This window comes from Anarrhichthys ocellatus, unplaced genomic scaffold (genome assembly GCF_004355925.1).
Source record: "Anarrhichthys ocellatus isolate YVR2014 unplaced genomic scaffold, GSC_Weel_1.0 scaffold30, whole genome shotgun sequence".
In the NCBI taxonomy this organism is placed as follows: domain Eukaryota; kingdom Metazoa; phylum Chordata; class Actinopteri; order Perciformes; family Anarhichadidae; genus Anarrhichthys; species Anarrhichthys ocellatus.
In genome coordinates this window covers 696,120-719,378 of record NW_022280060.1, presented here as the reverse complement: position 1 = coordinate 719,378, position 23,259 = coordinate 696,120, and the positions used below count along the sequence as shown (strand labels likewise).

General features: G+C 43.6%; 1 protein-coding gene across 9 annotated transcripts in view; it reads left to right on the top strand.

Annotated features, from left to right (window-relative positions):
- The window catches only part of ttll7 (tubulin tyrosine ligase-like family, member 7), a 68,538-nt gene extending 48,250 nt beyond the window's left edge, over positions 1–20,288 (top strand). The window contains exons 15-23 of one of the 9 annotated variants that reach the window (XM_031864198.1): positions 386–611; positions 2,524–2,819; positions 3,895–4,029; positions 7,555–7,635; positions 9,359–9,519; positions 11,789–11,962; positions 13,382–13,485; positions 17,608–17,683; positions 18,486–20,288. In XM_031864198.1, coding sequence (XP_031720058.1) covers positions 386–611; positions 2,524–2,819; positions 3,895–4,029; positions 7,555–7,635; positions 9,359–9,519; positions 11,789–11,962; positions 13,382–13,485; positions 17,608–17,683; positions 18,486–18,606 — 1,374 coding nt within the window. In that variant the 3' untranslated portion in view covers positions 18,607–20,288. Of the gene's footprint in view, positions 1–385; positions 615–2,523; positions 2,820–3,894; positions 4,030–7,554; positions 7,636–9,358; positions 9,520–11,788; positions 11,963–13,381; positions 13,486–17,607 lie in introns of all 9 variants that reach the window. The other 8 variants (XM_031864199.1, XM_031864205.1, XM_031864201.1 and 5 more) reach the window with 8 other exon arrangements.
- Positions 20,289–23,259: the final 2,971 nt, after the last annotated feature.

Sequence of the window (23,259 nt, the reverse complement as noted above, 5' to 3'; positions counted from 1 at the left end):
CAGGTCTCCCAGTGACAGATGGTAATGGACTGAGGGTGAGGAGAGGCTCAGGGAGGCTGACAACATCTCAATGTATTAATGTACAAGTGTGTGTGTGTTTGTTTACTGTTGTACGTATGTCCTTGTGAGAGGTTGTTTGAGTTTTAGACTTTGGAAGGAAGATATTTGTCCCAAAGGAGGTACTTTTGGATGGTGCAAGGCTGGGAAGTGAATGCAGTCACATGAGTGTGTGTGGGTCTGTGAGAGAGAGGAAGGTCATATATGAATTATCATGTCAGTTTCATCTGTGTATGTGTGCACAAATGAATATATCGACCTATGTGTACTTCTTTTGAATATATGTGTATTTGCCTTACGTGTCTGTATCTGTGTTTGTCCCTGCCAGCCCATGACCGCCATGCCAGAATGCAGTCAGACACCAAGACGTCAACGACCGGACTACCTGGCTGACTTCACCAGTGGCAGCAGCGCCGATAACTCCTGCTCCTCCTCAGACGAAGAAGAGGAGGAGGAGAGGAAAGCAGAAGGAGGAGGAGGCGGAGAGAAGAGGGAGAAGAAAGTTTCCTACGACCTCGCGGAGAGCAAGGAGAAGAACTTGGCTGAGCGCTCTGGTAAAGCGGCAGGATGGGTAAAAGTGTCTAAGAATGGCTTCATTAGGACGCCAGAGTGTCGGGGTTTGACAGGGCCCTTGTTTCCTGCAATCTTTCTTTCTTGCTTTGTTTGCTTTCTTATTTACTTATTTTTTTTTTTTAGCCATCTATCTGATTACAGCGGTTAACTTAATTGCTAAAACAAACTTGTTATTCAGATGTATTAATGTGCAGAGTCGGATACCTACACATTTACACATTTTCTTTAAGATTTCTGTTTTAGCATTTGCGTCTATTTCGATCCTATCTGACTATAGCAGAGAACAAAGTGCAGACGGGAGCGATAGCGAGTGTGAATGTTTATAATGATGCCATAAGGAAATTGGATAGTATTCATAGTTGTACAGAACACATTTCCATATACATGCCCATGCACAGACACTTTTTTTTAAATACATATGCTGAGAGTTTTGCTTTGATCAGTACCTTCAGCTCTCACAGGCACATACTCTCCAGCAGCAGCATGGGGCAGGTCGTGATGGTGTGAGCCAATAGGGGGGACAGTACGGATGTTTATCAGCCCACCAGTATTTATGTTCCAATTTGATGTGATAAAATGGTAGTAGGTCCTTGGAATTTTAATTAATGTGTAAGCAGGGTGATCATAGTCTCCGAATCGTGAAAAAGTGGCTCTTTGTTGCAGAGTTTTTAAGTTAAGGAGGTTCTCAGCTTTACACACTAGCTGGACACACACACATATAATGAAGCACTGAAAAGCACTCGAGGGAAGAAAAGCACCGTAAACAGTGCAGTTACACTGAATAGAAGGTGAAGGCAGAGAAGAAGGAGTTTGATTGAAAGAAAAAGGGAGGGAAAAAAATACCGCTTTCGTTGTTTACCTTGAAAACACCTTGAGTTTAATGCTGAAATATTCTGGGTTTTATAGCGAGACCGATAAGTCTCAAGCATTCCCACCAATTCGCATAAGTCACAAAGATCAACTCACTTTCAGCTCTCTGAAGTGAGAAAGAGGGCGTCTTTCACTGCATTCTATGTGCCAACCTTGGAAAGAAGAAATTCTCTGGTTGCATTGTGGGCGGAAGGTAGATAGATAGAAATAGAAAGAACGCTTGCTTGATGAGCTCATTCTATTTGTCACAAAAAAAGGGACAAAGCCATCTAAAAGCCTAACTTTTGGGTCTTTGTGTGTGTGTGTGTGCGTGCGCTTGTGCAGAGAGAGAGAGAGAGAGACAGAAACCCTTCCAAGCCCTACTCCATACCAAACCACCAAAGGGTTGATGGACTAAGCCCCATAATACTTTCATTTGGCAAAATATCCAAACCTCAGACAGTTTAGCAGCCCCACGCACGCACGCACGCACGCACGCACGCACGCACACACGCACACACGCACACACACACACACACACACACACACACACAATCACTTGCGTGCAAACTTGATGTCAGACAGACAGAAACTGCACAAACAGACAACACACACTAATACACTGGCTAGTAGACAATCTGGAGGAGTTTCAAGGGTGACGGAGAGAGTTAGTGTGGGTATTCAGCTTTATTTCCTGTGTTTTTCTACTGTGTGTGTCTGAGAGAGAGCTGCTCTTTAATCCATCCCCAAACCAGACAAGACTACTGTTTAGTTTCTGGTTTCCACTACACATGCTGCGGTTGTTAATAACACACACGCACACACACTGGGCCACTGAGCCAGCGTGCCAGAGCGCTGCGGCAATGGGAGTTTTAAAGCCACACTTCATCTCCAAAGCCACCAGGCAACGGATGGAAAGCAGAGAGGAGAGCTTGACAGTGACTGGGGCACTGAGACAGGATCAGGGAAGAAAAGAAATTGAAATGTGACAGTGAGACAGTGTTCCTCCCCCCCTCCCTCTCCCTCTCTTCTGTTTCTCTGCAGGTCGCATGCACTGGAAACCTCCAATCAAGTCACTCAAAACCAGCCCTGCTCCCTCTGCTTCTCCAACACTTTCTGGACCAATCAGACGCTCCATCTCCTGCCCGCGCTCCATCGCCTCCCTCTCATCGCCCAATGAGGTGCGGGCGTCGTCCTCCAGGCCTTCTCCCACAGTTCCCATGGCCACTCCCCTCGTCAGGCCGAGCTCCGCCACGCTGCGCTCTCACTCGCTGAGCCGGAGCGGCTCTGCCCACCGTGTGCCTCACAGCAACAGCCTGGGGACCATCCACTCCAACATAGTAAGATACTCGACAGTCACACAAAGTGGAATTCACCTCTTTGCAATTCAGAATGTGTCAGATAAGTTGTCAGTCACAGAAAACTATATGAAATTCATTTTCGAATAGTCAAGCTGTCATTTTGCTCAACGTGGCAATCCTCTGCTGAGCCACTACTTCAAGTGGGTTAAAGTAAACAATCAAGAATTACTTTCAAATTCTATTTCACCAAAGTCTGATGTACTTCTGCCATCGTTGCTTTTCTCCTTCTGTGGCAAATATTGTATCTTGGCCCACTAGGAATCCCCTCAGCAGCTTCTTCGATACTGTATAAGCCTACTGTAACCTTCTATTGTGTTGCCATCTGTTGCTTTCCGCCTGCCTCCTCCATTCCCCTTCCTTCTTTACAAGTATGCTGGTAACCTTTGCATACAGTGGAACAAACTCAAATGGAGCAGAATAATTAACATTGAGAGTAGAACTAAGTGGGAAAACCTTTGTACTGAAAGGCCATAGACTGCGCTTGTATCCTGACACACATGTATACAAAATGACAGAAGAATTCCCTTCTTTTCTTTTTTTAAACCTTCTTACACATTTGTGTTCCCTGTGGGAATCACACCTCTTGGGATAAGTAAACGCTGGTACAGGAAATCTCATATTAGATTTTGGTTTACTAGTGAGTGCTGTGCTCTCGCAATAACAAAATGGTATCAAATGAGAAGGGTTCATATGATACGCGTTACTGAAACTGCTCTGTACTAACTGCTACGTGAACAAAATAATGATCTGTGACTATACTGGTGGCAGCAGGATCATAAATTAATGAGAACTCTGGGTAAAAATGGCCGTTTATAGTAATGGCTAATATTCACAAGCGATAACACATTACACCCTGCTCACGTTGTTGTTTTGACATGTTAACAAACACTCATACATGTGACACCACTTTAACGCTGTCTTGTTATTATTTGAAGGATCCCCCTACGTAAATAAGGATTGTTAAAAAAGATACAATAGTTTTGAATGAAACCGTTTTGCTTAATTGTGTATCTCTAGACTCAGTTGGTTTCTCTTGACTTGTGTGTGCGTGTAGAGCGATCCGCTGATAAACCTGAGGAGTAAAGAGCAGGAAGCCGAGCTGGTGCGTCAGACTCTGGCTGCGCTCACCGCCATGCGGATCAGGTTTCCGGGCAAAACCGAGGAGGAGGCTGAGGCTGTGCTGGATGAGGTGTGTGCACTATTTCTATTCTAGTTATGTGTGCATTAAACATAGTGTATTTTATTTATTTTGTGAATCGAAATTATTCAGATTCAGAGGCAGAAACAGACTGTGAAAAGTGGAACAATGTAGCATTAGAAAAAGACTGAAATAGAGAGAGTGAACATGGATTACAAGTGTACAAGAAATACAGACCCACTGTATTCCCAGAGCCCCCTCTGGGGCCAGGTACGATCACTCTGCAGCCTAACTAAAAGTGACCTCCTTGTCTCCCTCCACAATAGCCGGTCCGCTCTGGCTTTGCTCCCATTGTCTTTCAGACAACCCCAGTGACAACGTGTCGGTCACTTTGCTGCCCCACACTATTCCCCACTGCTCCTTTGTATTAATCAGTGCCTCCTCTATTTCTGGTCAGATCTCTGTGTCCTTCCATTTGGTGCATGTTTGTACTGTGTTTTATTGCAAAAGCTTTTGCTTAAATGTATGTTTTTGTAAGATACTACTGTACTGTACAAACAACAGAAGAATAAGCTCATATGGCTGACAGTAATATCCTCGTGTTATGGATATGTTCATCATGTACTTTTGGAAGCAGGATGTCCAAGAATTCAACAATGGCTATTAGTTAACTAGCTGCTATTAGCAGCTATAACACTTCTAAACTTACTTTTTTAGTTCATGGACTTTATTTTTAAGTACAGAAATGGATATTGCATTTTGTCAAAGCATAAAAAGTGGAAAAAAAAAAATCAAAAGGGAGACGGAGGCTAACCTTCAACTCACACCAGAAGCAACACATCAGTGGCACAAAAGTACTATGAAAGCATTCATCCGCCCAGTCCACATTGACTGTGACCTCCGTTACGGCCGTCTGTGTCCTCAGAACCAGCTGTCTGTTCAGCAACAAGGCTCCCGCGGTGCTGAAAGGACAGCAGCCGTCTTCACCAGAATGACTAATGATAGAAATACCACCAAAACAACATGTTCAATGGATATACAAAACTTCTCAGTTGGCTACATAAGAAAAAAAAAGTTGTTTATTTGAGTTTATTTATGTCACATGCAGGCCAAAAGGTCAATGGTCCCTCTATCACATGGCCACCAGCAAATTAAAATAGCTGGATGGCTACCAGCCTTGCATTCCTGCCTTGCTCTGTGTACAATGATGCGTCTAAAACAGAAAAAGCCGTTTGACTGAGAAAACGACTCTGGAGCTTCTCGGATGATGATTCACTTGATCAATGTTTAGGGGGCCCTAAAATCTTAACATGCACATTTTTGCACTCAACCATGATATCAAAAATATTCCAAATATAAATGGAATTTGGCTTTGTCATAATGCCACAAGAACTGATAACATGTCACTACATGTGTTGTAACGCAGGTAAGAGCCCCAATATTGATTTAATTATGAACATTTCTTAATAAAATTCCGGAAAGTTCAAACTTATGCATGTAGTTGATATAATTAAGGTCAAGTCTGTGCAAGCCACTAATTAAATGATGTCTGCTCATACAATGTCCCCACAAGAACAGCAAAATAAATGCGTGTGTGTGTGTGTGCCTGACATCTGGGTGTGTCTGGGTCGTGAGAGACAATTAGCACCACACCTGTACTGTTAACAAACCCTAATGAGAGCACCATGGAAACGCAGATGAGCAACTGCACCTGTATTGTTCACTTCTTGCCTCGGGAGAGAAAGGAGTGTTCACTTTGCATGAAAACAATCTTTGGCAATTTTTGTTTTCCACGTTAAAGTTAACGTCTAATTGGGCAAATGATGTGTTTCTATCCGAGTAATTGGCTCTTTTATACTTCACTCAAAACCTTTTTGTCGCAGTTGGAACCATTGAAAGGTGAAATGTATGGAGTGTGTTTTGTTGTGCTTTAATTGAGGGTAATCTGTGTAAAAAAAAAAAAAGAGTGACAAATGGTCGTACATCTTGCCATACAAGGTTCATTAGGTTTTATTGAGAGAGAATACCAAACAAGCAAACAAGTAACTTTCTGGAAAGCAAACAAAAGTGTTCAATGTACACTGTAGCTCTGTTTCTGGTTTCTGTGAATCCTCGTGGATTGTTTATTGTGTGCGTGTCTGTGTGCGAGTGTGAGTAAACATAAAGTTTACACTGGAGCCTCCCAATGGGAGCACTGTTTGCAGGGGATGTAACGTGCTACGTGAGAGGTTTATGTGCACTACTGGGGAGATGTAGACTAAGTCAACAGAGCAACAATAGCAGTGCCTGTAGGTACACAGTGATGTTGGCACTAGGAGCAAGTGCATGGGAATATCCTGCACAGCTTTTGAGCATAACGACACATGCCCCAAGGATTTATGACACACCTGCAAAACAATGGATTTTTTTCTGCTTAAGAACCAAAGATCACGACTTGACTTTTCTATTATCCCCGAGTTGTGCTATGAAAACAAAAGTCTGTTACAGACGAGCACTGTATTATCTAAATGCTCGCCACATTTTACACATCAGTTTGAAAATGACATCAATATTATTCTTTTTTACATAGCTCAGATGTCAATAGTCATGTTCTAGTAATACATCCAAACCATTCATGAGAAATGACATTGAAAATATGCTTTAAATGCCTTGTGTCATCATCGTGAAGCAGGAGATTTGACTCTGAAGACAGACTTTTGTGAGATCAAATTAACAGTCGTTTTGTAAAACTGGCTAGGAATTGGGGTGATTGCGGAACTGCTCTACCTACGCACTGATGACAAAACAACAAGACCGTGTACGGAAGTGCTGCAGTAAACAATCTCTTTTTTTAAAGTTTTAAAAAGGGGATATATTACGCTCATTTTCAGGTTCATACTGGTATTGTGGGTTTCTACTAGAACATGTTTACAAGCTTTAATATTTAAAAAAAAACAGTATTTCTCTCTTTCTGAATATACCTGTATTCAGCCTTTGTCTGAATCGCTCTGTTTCAGTGCCTGTCTCTTTAAGACCCCCTCCTGAAAAAGTTTGCATGTGACATAGGAAGAGGAGTGAGATCTGAATGGCTTATTTAATCCCATGTTTTCTGTCCTAGTCAGTCCACAAAGAAATTGAATATTGTCTTATTTCACAGTTTATGGGTTGGTAGGCACTCCAGATAACCAAATGTATGTGCACAAGCACTAAAAACGTGTTGATATAATACCGGCCCTTTAAATACTAAAATACTAATATTGAATTGCGCTCTAAATTGGAAGGTGTCTTTCTTGCCAAATATGTTGATTTTTATTGTCGTTGTTGGCAGTAATTGAATTGCACAGCACAATGACCGCCCTGTAAGAACCCCGGGTTGTGACGGAGGACTGCTGAGAAGCAGCAGATGTAATAAAATGTCAGCGAAGTAGACCTTCAGTGTTTGTTTTTGTTCAAAATGATACCTTTAAAATACTATCAGGGCGTTTTTAAATGTGTTTCCCGATTCTACTTCTTAAGGACGTCTGAACTAACACACGTTTTGTTCATGTTCAAAAGATTATTTTTCTAACTTTTTAACCCCTGACTTTTCTTCCATAGATCCTGGACAACTGGAAATACCATAAATCAAAAGTGGCCTCCTATTGGTTAGTGAAGCTGGACTCTACCAAACAACGAAAGGTGAGTCTTATGCTGGAATCAGATCACAGATATCTGAGCCAATTCACGTCTAACTTGTCCCTCCAGATTTTTACATTCTTGTAAAGTTGTAGCCTATTGGCTTGAAGGAAAGGCTGGTGGAAATGTGGCCTTAAACTGCAGAGATTAACATGTTCCCAGCCATCCAGAAAGAAAGGGAAGATCTGGTATGTGTGTTTGAGAAAGACAAAGGGCCCACCTGTGAGTGAGAAAACTTGAGTAGCTTCGGCTAGTTATTAATACTTAATTAACTTATAACAGTTAAAAACAGCTAGATTCAGAGATTATTGTCAGCGATAATGGTTCATTTTCAGATATATCTTGAAGTCTTAAAAATGGGCCAGATTTATCTTTTCACATCTGTACAAGTTTCCTGCCTGCACCCTTGCACCCCAGCCCACACTGTCACCCTGTCTACAATGGACGTTGTTAAAATCGGTGAATGTGACAAAATGTCACTGCTCCTACCTATTCCTTTGAATCCTTTTGAAAAACTTTTAAAGTACAAAAATAATTCCCAAATAAAGCTTCAGGGGGGAAAAAGAAGAAAAAAAGCCACGCATGAAGATCATTATCATGTCAGACAGTGAGAGGTAGAGACACCAAATATGATGTAAACAAAACAGAAGAGGGGACAAGACGGGAAATGCCATCCGGTAGGCGTGTCAGTAATGATGTGATCTCTCAGCCGCTGCTTTCTGCACAACTGTGCTCAGTTGTGTTGTGGGCTGTGGCGGTGCGAGCCGATGTTTTATTTGGAGTGGAGCAGCCTAATGAGCAGCAGGCAGAGGTCAGGAATGTAGCGCCCACCGCTCTGCCATCTGATTACCATACCAAAACATATCTGTGTGTGTGTGTGTGTGTGTGTTTACTCATCTATCAGTTTGTCGGCGTGTGTATGCGTGTGTCTCGCTCGCCTCATATTGGAAATCTTCCCTCTTCGCATCACACGCACACACAGTCAAGACGGGAACGTCAGTAATGAGGGGCGAGGAATCAAAGTAGAAGAGCCACAGTGCTGCACTCTGAGCGGGGTGAAAAGAGAAAGAATAGGGGAGGAAGAGAAGGCAGCGAGGTGGGAAGGGATGGGAATACGAAGAGGGGAAGATGGAAGGCTGGTGCAGGTGTCCTCAGACCGCCTGGGAACTTCTGACACCTTCTCTCCAAGACTGACGTCGGTGCAGCAATTAGTCCTCTCCCCTGCTCTCCACTGTCTGCCCCAGCAGTTTTTTCCATCTTCCTTCTACCACAGCCACACCCACACACTCACACACCCACACACACACACACACACACACACACACAGGCTGTATGCATGTGCATGCTTTACCATGAATGCAGAGATAAACCTGCTGAAACCCTCATTACCTGTGTTTCATGTTTGATTAAATTAGTTTTCAGGATGTGTTGGTGCATTTACAATATGTGTTGATGTTCTCCAGTGTGTGCATGCATCCGTCTGTGTATTCATTAAAGCGAGCTTGCTCTCTGTTACTGAGTGAATGCATTAGCCTCTGTGATTGCTAATTTTAAGGTACGGTGAAAAAAAGAGAGAAATCTTACAGTTGGAACAAATGCCAACTCACGCATAATCAATTAGAAATGCTGTCACCTTTTGTCTTGCAAGAGTAATTACCTTCATTATCACACTCTTGATTTAAGTCTCCCCCCCCCCCATCGCCCTCTCACTTTCTCTGTCACTCAGGTGTTGGACATTGTTCGTACAAATGTACGCTCGGTGCTGCAGCGGATCTGGAGGGAGCCGGATGTAGAAAGTCTCCACCTCTACCGGCTCTTTAATCGCGTCTTCAACCGGCTGCTCTGGAGTCACGGCCAGGGCCTGTGGAACTGCTTCTCCAACACCGGGTAGGCCAGTCTTTGCAAGGTTGTGAGCTGGGTTTTAGATGAGGATGGAATGGCCGGGATATGCTTGAAACTAGTCCGTAAGTGTTCAACCACCTCACAAGGGTGAAAAGCCTGCCATCATAGAATAAGTACATGCAAGAAATTTTGAATATTTTGATTGTAATTGGTGACTTAAACCGAGACCAACTAACCAAGACAAAAAAATCAAATCAAAAGAGATGTTGAAAATTTGCCCAGAGCATCACAAAGAACACCCTTGAATGAACAGAGATGTTCATGGACACTGATTCTTCTACCCCACACAAACAAGCGATCACACTGCAGGCCAATTATAACTCTATTCATTGCATAACACCACTCCATACTTATCTCCATAACTAGAAGTTCACACTCCTCGCAATCTCCCCATGTCCTTAAGCCCAGTGTTCGTCAATAGATATCATTTTCAATGACAGCAGAGACAATTTGCCATTTTTATTCAGTATGACGAGGGAAGCGACTGCAGCTGAATGACAGAGAATGAGTGACAGACCGACCAGACCCCGCTGCACTTTCCTGAAAGCTCTTGGGGATGAAAGAAACATGTTCCTCTGGGGAGGCTGGGTGCAAATTAAGGTCACATATCTGGGCTGGTAATCAGGGCTTTTTCACAGGTGAGAGCAAGGAAAGGAGAGGGGAGGAATGGAAGCAGGAAGGAGGTGAATGAAGGCCTCTCAGTTCTTTTAGTACAGTGTGTTATCAGATACTTTAAAGTTTTCATTTGGCTTCCTTTTATTTATTTATTTCTCCTACTCTTTTTGATGGCGACACTAAGTGGCTTCCTACAAGATGAGTCACTGCAGAGACAGCCAACTTGATTGTGTTCCTATAGAAACCCCAAAACAGCAGACACACAAACACACACACACACACACACACACACACACACACACACACACACACACAGAACTGTTTCTCATCGCTGGTTCACATTGGCTTTCTTAAACACACATTTTGCATCCCTCAAAGACAACAATGTTTTCCATACAATTTCACACGCATTAGCACTCCCAAACAAGTCCACACATGCAGCAAAACACACACACACACACACACACACACACACACACAGACAGACAGCTGCTGCGCCGGAAGCTTTTCATCTCGTCTGTGATGGAGGTTTGACCTTCTTGCATCTCCTCCTCTCCATATTCTTTACAGTTCAGTTGCTCAGTGGCCGTGCTTCCCTCGACACAGAGGAGTCAGAGGGTGTAACTGAAGTCTCTGCCCACGGCTCTCCCTTTTATTCCTCCCTAACTTCCTTGGCTGTCGTAATTGAGGGAGAATGAGGAAGGCAGTGAGTGGGTGATAGAGATGAAGGGGATGATAAGCAGAAGGCGAGAAGGGGGGGGGGACCTGGCGACAGAGAAAAAGGGAGAGGATTGATTGAAAATGAGACATCGCAGGAAAAAACAAACCAGGAGACAAAAGGTTGGGTGGAGGGGTAGATGACTGGGAGGATTAGCCTAGCCTAGCCTCAGCTACCCCCATGCAGCTTTTGTCTACAGCCTGTCTGGCTGATCCAGCTAGAATGCTAGCCTACCGTCTGGCCCCTCCCTACAACAGGCCACGGCCCAAACATGGATAAACCCAACAGGGGGGCTCGATGTCACGCTGCGACAGAGATGCGGGTGCACCTCGAAAAGCACACGCCAAATCACAGTGTGGCCCCCCCCCCCCCCCCTCGCTGTCTCCTGTTTGATATTGTATCTAAGGGACTTAACAACAATCAAACGGCCTCGCAGCTATTGTGGGCGATGAATTCAACAGGCTTTGAAAACGACTTAGGGAAAGAGAATGAAAAAACTCAGTTTTGAACCTTTTCAGAGGAAGCACCCCCGACCTCCTAAGGAGTGAAAGGGGGTAGACATCAAACGCACCCCCCTGGGTTGTGTGTCTCAGTTGTTGAAGCTCTCTCACAGTCAGGGGTATGTCCGGGGTTGTAAAGGGGGTTAACTGTACTCGGATCTGTTTCATCCTTCCTCCCTGTGTGTCTTCCTGCATGTCTGCCTGTACGTGTTCATGCAAATGTATATGCACACATGTACAGTAAAGGCCAAACAGTATGAAGAACATATAACCATATGAATGAGTGTGACTTAATCTGTGTGCCTGCACGATGCATACACATGCACTGTATACTTGTGCATACTGATGAATACATGGTGATGATTATCCTGACTGACTTTATTTGAGTGTGTGTGTGCGTGCCCTCTTGTTTGCGCTCCAGTTCATCATGGGAGACCATCTTCAGTAAGAGCAGCGAGGTGGTGTCCCCTCAGGAGCTGCTGTGCTGCCGCCGGCTGGTCCAGCTGTGCCGAGACTGCCTGTTGGTCGTCTACAAGTTTGTCTCAGAGTCCCGTGGCTCTTTGACCGGACTCAGCCCAGAGTGGGACGACACCAGGTGAGAAGGAAACCCAACCCTTCAATGACTTCCCCCTGAGGTCTTTGTTTTTGAAAGATTCGTAAAGCTTTACTGCTGTAATAGATAGTTTATTATACAATAGGGTGGCTGCATGAGATCGGATTCAAGAGTCTACTGGTAGGTCCCAGGTTAAAGCTGTTCCTAGTGTTCTCAGTGTAGCGAAAAAATGTCCCCTTGTGGGATTAATAAAGTAACTATCCATCTATCACTATCATTGTTCAAGATGTGGGAAGGGTGTTCATCTAAATGCCTGAAAAGTCTTCAGACCCATAAATACATTATTTTCTTATATTGTCCTAGTTTACAGATTAAACTAGTGGGTCTAAGGTCATAACGGGTTAAAAACACTAAAAGAACACAACACACTACATATCAGGGGAAGGACATCTAGCGCACCAGGATATTGGACCTGCGTTAAGATTAACAGGAGACGTCCTTGGTGATGGGAATATTTATTTAGATGTCTTCCTCCGATTGATATTCAGGTCCAGATAGAAACTGGTTACACATGAGTTTGTGAAAGCAGATGCCTAGCTATTAACTTTGTTAAAAGTACCTTTAGAAAGTTCTGGAAAATAAATAAATGAACACACTTTGACACACAGTGAAGAAATCTTTGATTTGATTTAAACCTCTCTTAGGGAACATTTCCCCTCCCTCCTCCACGGAGACTTGGAGCCATCATCTTTATCAAATAACCCCAATTAAACAAACAAAACAAAAAAATCAGCCTCATTCTATTTTTAAGGTTGATCCCCGCAGGAGACAGCAGCTCAGGTTTGGAGTGAGGGAATTTTTAAAGCACATATGCTTTGGGCTGGCAGACAGTGAGGGAGGGGGCTGGAGAGAGGGAGAGAGGGAGTGTGCTGTTAACAGGAAATAATGGCCCACAGATTAGCGCTCAGGTTAGCCCGGGGCCCCCCGAGGCCTGCTTAATTCAATTAGAGCCCAGATGAGCCTGTGCAGCAAATGACCTTACGAGAGAGGGAGAGAGAGCTCTTTTTTTTTCCTGGGGCCTCGCTTTACATGATTCATAACTCTTGCGCATATTTTAACAGGCTATCACTTTGTGCCTCCAGTATAAAAACCTCTGCTGTTAAAAGAAAAAAAGCGTGTGGGGCTTGTGTACAGTTGTTAGCCACTTATGTCTTGACTAATCTGACATTGTTGCTATTGATTGTTTTAAGCATATTTATTTTGAGGGTGGATTAAGGAATATAAATTAGTGGACTATGAAGATTTTAAGATAAGACTGTAATTGGATTTAATAAGTCAAGCATACACAAAATGACACATTGGTGTACCCATATGTATGTAGGTGTCCTTGAGAGTCCATGTAAGCATGCATTGGTCTGTCTCTCCTTATTTCTTCTGTCTATACATGTCTGTGTAAAAAAGCTTACCATTTGCTGCTGGACCAGCCTCTACCCATGGCTCCACCCCTGCTGCTGTCGCTGCCACTTCCTCTTCCTCTTCCTCCGTCTCTTCGCCCCTCGACGCAGGTCTTTGCTTGGTTTAGTTCTGCTAAACCCCCCCACCCCCTCCCCCCACCATCTACCAGCACCGCCCCCGTTCCCTGCTGCTCCCCACCACCTCACCGCTGTAACAAAGGCTTGGCCCCACCTGCCCCGATGATGGCTGTTTTAGCTGCACAACCAACAGTCTAGCATGGTCTCCTCTCCTTTCACTCGACACTATTTGGATTGACTTGAGAATCGGATGCGTTTCATATGATCTGATGCCCAAAAATAAAAGACAATATATCTGAATGGAAGGAGGAGATAGGAGAAGAAAGCATATTAGGACTGTTGAGAGCACTGTTTGTCCGCGCCGCAACCATTCGGCCAGCTTGCTGTACATCACCAGCCAATCATCCTGCTGCCACATGCTTAACTATAACTTTCACTTGACGCGTTTATCAAGAGCATCTCACACTGAGTGCATTTTTAGTACAAGTGGCCTCGGTGGGAGCTGAGCGCCTCACCTACACCGCATCAGTGCCATGATCAGCCCAAGCACCGCTCTTTTTCTTGTCACAACAAGACAGAAAATGGCTCGGCTTGCATCGTGTGGTTTGCAGTTTCACAACACACACGGGTTCACATCTCTCCATCAGGCATGCCACTTCAGACAGAAGAGAAGCAATTAGGATTATTTTCTCATTGATGCATACGCTTTCTATGAGAGGGTAAATTGTGTGTGCGCGTGTGTGTGTGAGCGTGTTCATGCACATGTCATGTGATTGTTACGGAGTGATTTTCGGTCCCTCTTCAATGTTTTACACCGACACTAACCTCAAACTATTTATGTCGAGCTGTGTCCACATCCAACTGACACAAACATTTAAAGGATACATTATGTTTAGAGATACATAGATTGCTATTTTTTATGCCATTTCAGTTTTTTAAAAAGATTTTGCAGATTCAGATTTTCTTTCTAAGAACTATAATTGACAGCTAGACTTCCTTTTTTTCACCAATGCCGTAAAGTCAGTGCAAACCGTCAAAAATCCTAAATGTTACCCTTTAACTTACACTTATTTGCATAAAAACACACAATTCAAACGATTAGGAAATAAATGATTTCATTTTAATTTAAATACTTGCTTTGATTAAAATAAATCTTTGCACCAGTAGTTTTACTTATATTTTATAAGATGCTTTGAGCTATTGTTAGTAAATTAAACAGATCATAATTCCATCTCTGATATTAATTTTATATTTCTGTAATAACATCTCCTTCAAACAACTGTATTTATTAAAGTTTCTAGCCAAAAACTACATTTTACAAGAATACAATCGAACACATCATGATTGCATTATAATTTACCTCGTCTCAATACCAATTATACTGAGTAGAGCGTGAACATACCATGATGCAAGTCAGTGCAGCCGCCGTTAAAGTTAGCTGTTCGCTCTATAATAAGCCTGTGCTAGGGAGAGACTTATTTTGGACTTGCAGTTGTGATAAATCGTGAACTTCAGGTCTCCTTCACTCACCGAAAACATGTTGGCCGTGGCCGGTTACTGTGTATCTTGCGGCAGCCGCGCGCAAGTGTAAATATGATCGGCAACAAATTTGAAATATGAAACTGACCGGCCAGCCAGCGGTCATGTGAACCGGTCGTTCAGCTGAACAGAGTCTGGTTTCGATCGGCAGCTAATCAATCAGTGCATCTCTAATTCTATTTGAAACAATACTCTCACGCCCATATGCACTGTGCATGGAAAGAGGATTGTGCATTTCCTCTCACATGTCTCACATTGGAATGTAATGTAAACTTGCAAATAAATTATTTAATAATAAAACAATAATTTGGTTTATTTTATCCGGTCAACATCACAACTCCACTGAACTAAACTGAATCGAGAAATTGTGGGTAAATGACACCTGGATACTATGTATGACATTTCTCAAAGACTCAAGTTGACAGATATTTTACGGGTTCCAGTTCAATATGTACACAAAAAAAATGCTCTTCTAGAAGAACAGTTTGGCAAACCTCCACATTCTAACCTCCACATATTAGAATCAAACACCATACATTCAGGCAAATTCGCACTGACAAACTCAATATCCACTTGGTCTCTTGTGCATGCACACGCACATACATGACATACACTCACAGAGCTCTCAGCAGGCTTTGGCACACGTCAAAGTAGGTCTGTAGGCTGGGGTCTTTGGGGTCTCCATTGTTGACCACACCTGCCCGCTCTTGTTCAAGCCTCCTTCCTCTGTTGAGTGCCCTGATCAGGTATGTCAACAGCCCCATTGGTCTAAGCAAAGTCCTTCAGTCTGTGTGGGCAGATGAGAGGAAGTAGCCAAATAGCTCCACTAATGACTTTCTTGTTAAGCCTGAAATTACTGTCACTACCCAAAGACAATTTCCCCGTAATGACAAAAGTTTCAGATTCTATTAACTTTCATCTGTCTGAAAAGTGTGGCAGTAATTAGGGTTAATTGGGGTGTTGAGCTGAATGTGGGCTGCAGATAACCTTCAAGGCTCTTTGTACCTCTTGGTTTATGATTGCGTCAGCTATCGCGGCAGTCTTTCCCTCCATCCTTAGTCGTGGCATTTTGTTTTTCTCTGGCCTCCTCTTAATTCGCTGTGGCAGTTGCATCTCGATTGAGGACTAAAGAGTAGCGTGGAAGGCCCGTCGGGAGGAACACCGGTAGATTGTAGCTCTGCATGTCAGGAGCGGCGCAGGAGAGTATCTTTCCGTCTCCAACTGACGGATTGAAGCAAAGCACAAGTGCATGAACAAGCCTCCCCCCCTGGCTTTCAAGCATGCACATTGTTAAGACCTTCTTCATGATCAAAAGGAGGACGAACCTGGAAGATACCAAATGTGAATCCAATTAAATATAGCCTGCAGAGACAGCGGCCGCTTGGACATGAGAAGCCCTCCTACCCCACCCCTTACCACTACCAGCACCGTGATGCTGTCTATAAGCAGAATATTCTCAAAGTGAATACCAGAGGATCTCTGAAGAACACACACTCGGGTCCCCAATGGATGTTCAATATTTGATTTTCTTTCTTTTTTTTTTTACTGTCATTTCCATGCCTGGGCTCGGGGTTTTCAGCCAAAGCCTTATGGAAATGAAGGGGAGAACCCTCCACCTACCCCTCCCCAATCCATGAACAGAATCCCAATGGAGGAATACGGGGAATCACATAGGCAGGCGATGGAATAAGGTGCCGAGCAGGGGGAAGAGACACATAACAAATGTAGAAAGAAATGAAAACAAGGGCGACGCAAAATCATGGTATGGAATCACTAAATGTCACCTTGAAGACTGCACTTAGAAGTGAAAACACATCCTGCCCACCTGTTCTCTTGGGTTTGAGTGGAGGAGTTTAAGAAGTGCCGGACTGAGCCCTTGTTCACCAAGTCCAGTCAGAGAGAAGAGGACGTGCTGGAGGGATACCCACGGCCCACTTGAAGCTGCTTCAAGGACACTCTCGTTGGACTAAATGAAGTTAATTTGGATCTGTTCTAACTCTCCTGAGTCTACTGTGTTGAAGCGGGCGCCCTTAGCGACATGTGCTTTTTTTTTTTTCTCTTTCCGGTCGACTTTAAAAGAAACTGCTCGGCTAATTTGTCCAAGAGCTATTTCACAAGGAGAGAGAGAGAGCTGTCAGAAGGAAAAAGTATGCTATCTCTGCACCAGCTTAAAGGAAGATATCATTTCTTCACTCTGATCCTCCGCCCCACTGGCTCCCTTTTGATTAGATTGTCACATCTTAAACACTTCCACGGGGACTATTTCTTTTGCCCATTGTACTCTTTCAACTAAACGATTATCAGATGTATTTTTTATGAGCTAAAGATCCTTGCTGCGGAAGTGGCAAAAAAGGTCACATAATGTTTAACATCACAATATGACAAGTAGTGCTGCAAAAGCCCATACACGCAAGTCATTCTGCCAACTGATCAGTCTGGAAGAATTCAAACTTCCCCTGTCTCATGTCTTCTGAACAGTACCGCAAACATTTGCTCATCTCATCTGACATTGCTCTGACAACCATATCTGACTCATTTCCAGTAGCTAAAGGAAGATGGGAGCAGGGTTCAGCCCCTCCTTACTCTCTCTCAACCTGACGCTGGTCTCATTCTCAGGTACTGGAACGCTGTTAGCAGGAGCTGCCTCACTGCTCTGTCTCGGTGGAAGGTGTCATAGAAAAGTCTTAGAAAGGTACTGACGCCTATGCCTCGGAATCATAGGTGAGGATTTTCTGTTCATGATACCAAAAATGTAAGAAAAAGGTCAAAGTTGAAAAATTCAGTTGTCCTGAAAGCATCTGCTTCTGTCAGTATGAGGTCAATCATTCATTTGTCTACGCGTACATAAATACTGCATATAATCCTAATTAAACAGAACGCTAACTGAGAGTTTAGATTTGGTACATTTCATAAAATTACAGCTGGAATGATTCATCGATTAACTCAATCAAATTAATCGTCAACTATTTTGATAATTGACTAATGAAAATAGTTGATATTAATCCCTGATAATAAAGCAAAACAATTGCTGTTTACACATTTTAAATATGAGAATGTGATGCTTTTCTTTGCCATCCATGAAAGTAAAATGAATATATTTGGGTTTTGGACTGTTGGTCAGACCAAAACAGGACATCTCATCCCCTTGGTGTGTTGGGAATCATAACCATCATTTTGAATTATTTTCTGGCATTTTATAGACAAACTGCTCAGTTGATTAACTCATATGGATCTCACAATCTTTTTTTCTCGTTGTCAAGGGGAGGGTGATGTCACGATATCTTGAAATCACCAAGCTATTATTAGAGTTGAAATGTGCAAATGGCGATGGCCGTAAAATGGTAGAATGGTAGAAATATATGAAGAGTGTGATCTCAGTGCCGAGCACTGACGCGCCCTAACCTCTAAATTGTGACCTATGCATATCTAATCCTCTCATTATGTTCATCCTTTCCCTTAATCCCTTCGTCCCTCGCTCGTGTCCGTCTGTCCAGGTATCTGCTGCCAGTGACCTCCCAGTTCATCATGAAGTGGCCTTCGTCCAGCTTTGGCCGCCTCTCTTCGACAGTGCCACGGTCACGCAGCCTTTTCGCCGCCAGGATGGGCCACTTCTGAGGTCACCGCAGCAGCCCTGGCTCCCTACACCTTTTGACCTCAACCTCCCCACCCCTCTGACTCTCACCCAGCCAAACGCCGATCTCAGCAAGTCCGGCACAGATCTGAAGTCGAGGCAGCTCTGGAAACCAGCCGGAGCCTCAACCTGAGCCAATTCCCCCTTGTGGCAGACCAACAAAGAAGGGCCAGATGATTATGAATTGCTAAAGGGCCTCGTTCAATTTAGACCAGTCTGGACCGGCCTAGACCAGCAGACCACCGGTACCCTCAAGCCCCACTTTCAGCCCCATGTAACACCAGACAATGGGTTTACCCCCCTCTTCTCATTGTAATTGCTGTATTATACCTACTCACTGTACAGTTACAAGTCATGGTACTGTAAAAGGAAAAAATAACAAATACTAAACAATGCAAGGATTATTTATTTATTTACTTACTTATTTTGTAAGGTATTCCATGAATGCAGTGAATGCTGATGCAGAATGCGGATATGGAATGATCAACAAAGCTATCCCTTGTGTAAAAAAAACAGAAATCTTATTTTTTCTGGCTGTAATCAGTTATTTTATGTCTGAATTTAATTTATTTCATAACTTATATGAGAGGCTTTATGTTTTGTCAATGCTTCCACGGTCACTTTATGTTCCAGTTTTGCCCAGAGAATTTAAACTGTTTTTTGAATTAGCAAACTTCTGAACGCTAATGCTTCATGTTTTACCTGTGTTATATCGAGTGCAGCATTATTAAGCAACACAACGTTTAGAATCTCAATGTAGTAAAGCCACGCCTCTTTGCCTCTTAGAGAATGAGCTAACTTTGACGCCACAGCGCAAAGAGCCAAACTTAAGTCTTTAGGAGAGCACCCAGTCCCTAATATGCACTTTGCAGTATGTCACAGAAAGAGAAAGTGGGTGCACATAACTAGTGTTTGCATGCCTAGAGTTTTAGTCCCTCACCCAGATGAGGAGGAGCTGCGTTTGGAATATACTTGAAGTTTTGTGTTTGTTTTTTTTTGTCATTAATTATTGTGTCTTTGTAGCGGCTTCACTAAGAAGGAGACACTTCAGATTGTGTGGCACGGTGAATGACTTGGATCAGCAGCTCAAATGTTCTGTACCGTGACGGCGGCGATTTTTCTGGGACGAGCAGCTGCAGCCTTTTCTCCCACCGCACTGTAGGAGCAGTCGCCTCGGAGATCATGGATGTGCCAATAATAAGCACACGAACTTCATGTGTTCAGTTGGGTTTTATTTAGGGTATGTCATGAAAACACTGTAGGACCTCAGTTAGATATAGTATTAAATGTTGAGAGGGAGAAACGCAGCGTTATATGTTTAGTAGTTTTCTTGGCTCTGTTCTACCCAATGAAATGACACGAGACTTTTAAAGATGGTAGTCTGTGAGCGATACAGTACAGTGTGCATTTTATAACATCAACCCTGACTAACAAGTGTTGCAGCAATGCTGTGCTAAATCTGCTCACATTTAATTCCCACACACTGAACATCACTGCACAATGCCAAATATTTTTTTTTATTTTGCCTGATTTTATTTGTGTTATTTAAAAGTAGTACTTTTTCATTGGAGGTATGAGATTTTTAATTTTACATAGCAATAAAATGTTTAAACAAACGCATTTCCTCTTTTTGTCATTTGTTTTCTTCAGCGGTCCCCAACGTCTTCTTTACATTTTAAGATTGCAGACGACTTTCAATGTTTGTTTCTTTTATTTATCCTCTACACACAAACATTAAACTTACCTTTTATTGTCGGACCATGCTTATTAAAAAAGGTCATATTCATAACATATTTATGAAGAATACTCTTTAAAGAATAATACATCCACAGAGTTTTTAGAAAAGGTGCCGAATAAAAGATATTGCTTTTCCTAAAAACAATGATTATGATTGTGAATTAATTTTTAAAAAATTGAAGGAATCCTAAATGAATGCTTTAATCTCTGTGGAAGATATCTGCTGTTTGTTTGCCGCATCGAACAAGACTTGAGAGCCAAAAGTACAACAACGTTGGTATCGTTGTATCTGTGTCCTCAGTCAAGTTGCCAGTTCATGCGGGATATAAGGGATAAATTGATAAATGAGTTTGACGGCAAGCCCCCCGGCTTCACTCGGGTTACTTTACCAATCCCAAGTGCTCAGCACCAGAAGGAGGCTGCCTCCGCCGTGCCTGGCCTCACTAGTGTCTGACTGCTCTCCATCTGGCTGCAGAATACATGACTACTGTGGCAACAAGTGACAAATGATTCATCACTTGACATGGCTGTCTGTCTGAGTCTCACTCCACTCGACTATCAAATATAGATTGTGCAACAAACATCGTTCTTCGATTTATCTCATTTATTGAGTAACTGCAGAACATGGGGTGAACCCAACACACAACATTGGTACTCTCTCTCTTCAAGTCTGTTTACTTCCTGAATGGCCACCAATCCTGTCAAAACCCAGACACACATCACAGCTGGTCTATAAGTAAAGATGCAAACTCCTATATAAATTCTGGACAGAACCGGTAACCACTTGTTGTCAAGCGGTTGGGGAGGGGGGAACCAGACGGTGGACACTACACTTCCGCATCGACACTGTGCGGTGGGATGGCGGTATCAGCTGTAACCGCCGCATGAGAGCAGTGCAGAGTGGCAGCCGTGAGATAAGCAGCGGGGCATGCTACGTGCACTAACATGCACTAAAAGTCACATGCGGCCGGCCAGGCTATGTCAATAAAATTTGATTGCAACACACATACTGCTCAGGTAGAGGTTACTCAACCATCTCTTTACATTTTTGCCTGCAATGGAATGCAGATTGTGTGGACACAGACAGGACAGAGAGGAAGGCTCTGGCTGCGGTATGTTGAGATTATATCAAAGCTAAAGGGCCTTGTTTGGCCCGACGGCGAAACGGAGGCCATGTGAAAGTTATAGACGCATTCCAATTGTTTAAATAAATGATAATGGTCACGATAAAAGTGTATTTCTGCTGCATTCAAATGTTACAATTCTGCAAGTAAGCATGTTGATGGGGCAACTTCAATAATCTTCAGTGTTATTTTTTTTCAACAACTAATTGGCTGAGACAGTATCAATAGAAGTCTGCGCTGTGAAGCAAATACTGGGGGAAAATCAATCAAGCAGAACCAATCAGAAACATTGAATTTAAGTGCCGTCGATCTCTGATGGATTTGGAACTTCCTGTCCACCTGATATCCGTTACTCCAGCGGCTCTCTGGCTATCTGGGTCAGCCTCTGAATGATATCACATTTCACACAATTTGTGGACGGGTGACACTCCTGAACTGTCACTCGCCTCCGAAATGAGTGTGTGTACCCAGCAAGCCCTTTCCTTGTACCATCTTGACCCCGAAAGCCACCCTGCACGGATGATCGTTTGTGCGCAAACGGCTACCCTCAAGAAGAACAAAGTCAGTTTTTATTTAGACCTGTAAAAGCAGCATGGCCTCCAGGTTCTTGTGACCTTTCCACCCCTCCATCCCTCGCTCATTCCCTCTTTCTGTCAGCAGAAAAGGTGCAGGGCCGTAACCTTGAGGCTGTCCTGCCTCCGCCTTGGCCGCGGCCCCTGCAACCAGACTGGAGCAGAGGCTGACAGTCTGGCGCTGTGACCCCTGCGTGCTGTCCAAAAATATCTCCCCCAGCAACAGAGCTGCGCCGTACTGTCCTGACCTTTCCACTCGTCAATCTCCGGGGCCCCAACCCATCAATTTCTGCCTCCCTCTCTCCCCTACCTGAGCGTGGTCCAGGCAGCTTTGCAGCCAGAGTCCAGCCTTTTCTTTTCGCAACACCCAGATGACCCAGTTTCAGGGCCCTGAGCCGACCTCTCCGGCTTTGAGAGTAAAAAAGCGACTGGGAGCTGTGAGAGAGGTGGATGGTTCAGATGAGATAAGCACACGCACACACACACACACACACACACACACACACACACACACACACACACGCTCTCGCAGCAAACACAGATGGCCGAGCTTAAAAAAAAAAAAACAGCTTTTTTTGTGCTCTTAATCCACTATTTCAAATGACATGGAGGGAAAAGAGCAGTGCGATTTGTTCTGTAATTATGACTGGCTGAGTGAGGTGTCCAGAGGCTCGGCTGCCCTCCTTTCTCTTTCTAGTGAAGCTTTAAAAGTGCAGCCTGTAGTGGTTTGTGTGCTTTCAAAAGTGACCTTTCTTATCAGACAAATATTGCCCGTGTACAGCCTGTGTATGAAACTGTGTGTGTGTAGGATTATGTATTTCTTCTACCCACTCAGTGAGTAATGTACTGTGCTATATACTATGTGCGTGTGTGTGGACGCATGTTCACATATGTTAACTGCTGTGTATTATTAGTATTGCAGGCCTCACACCTGCCTCTGTGTCCTGGTATTTGTGTGTTTAACGTGTATTCTCAAAGGGGCGCGTTCAATGACACCCGCTGCCATACATTATCTGTCGGGCCTCGTTTACAACATCTTTGCTCTCAGCAGGGGTCCTGCCTGTATCCGACACATAAACCAACAGATAAACACATGCACACTGAGGAGCCTGGATGCTCTTCACTCAGCTCGCTCCAGTGGCTCAGGTTATTTACCCCACACACACACACACACACACACACACACACACACACACACACACAC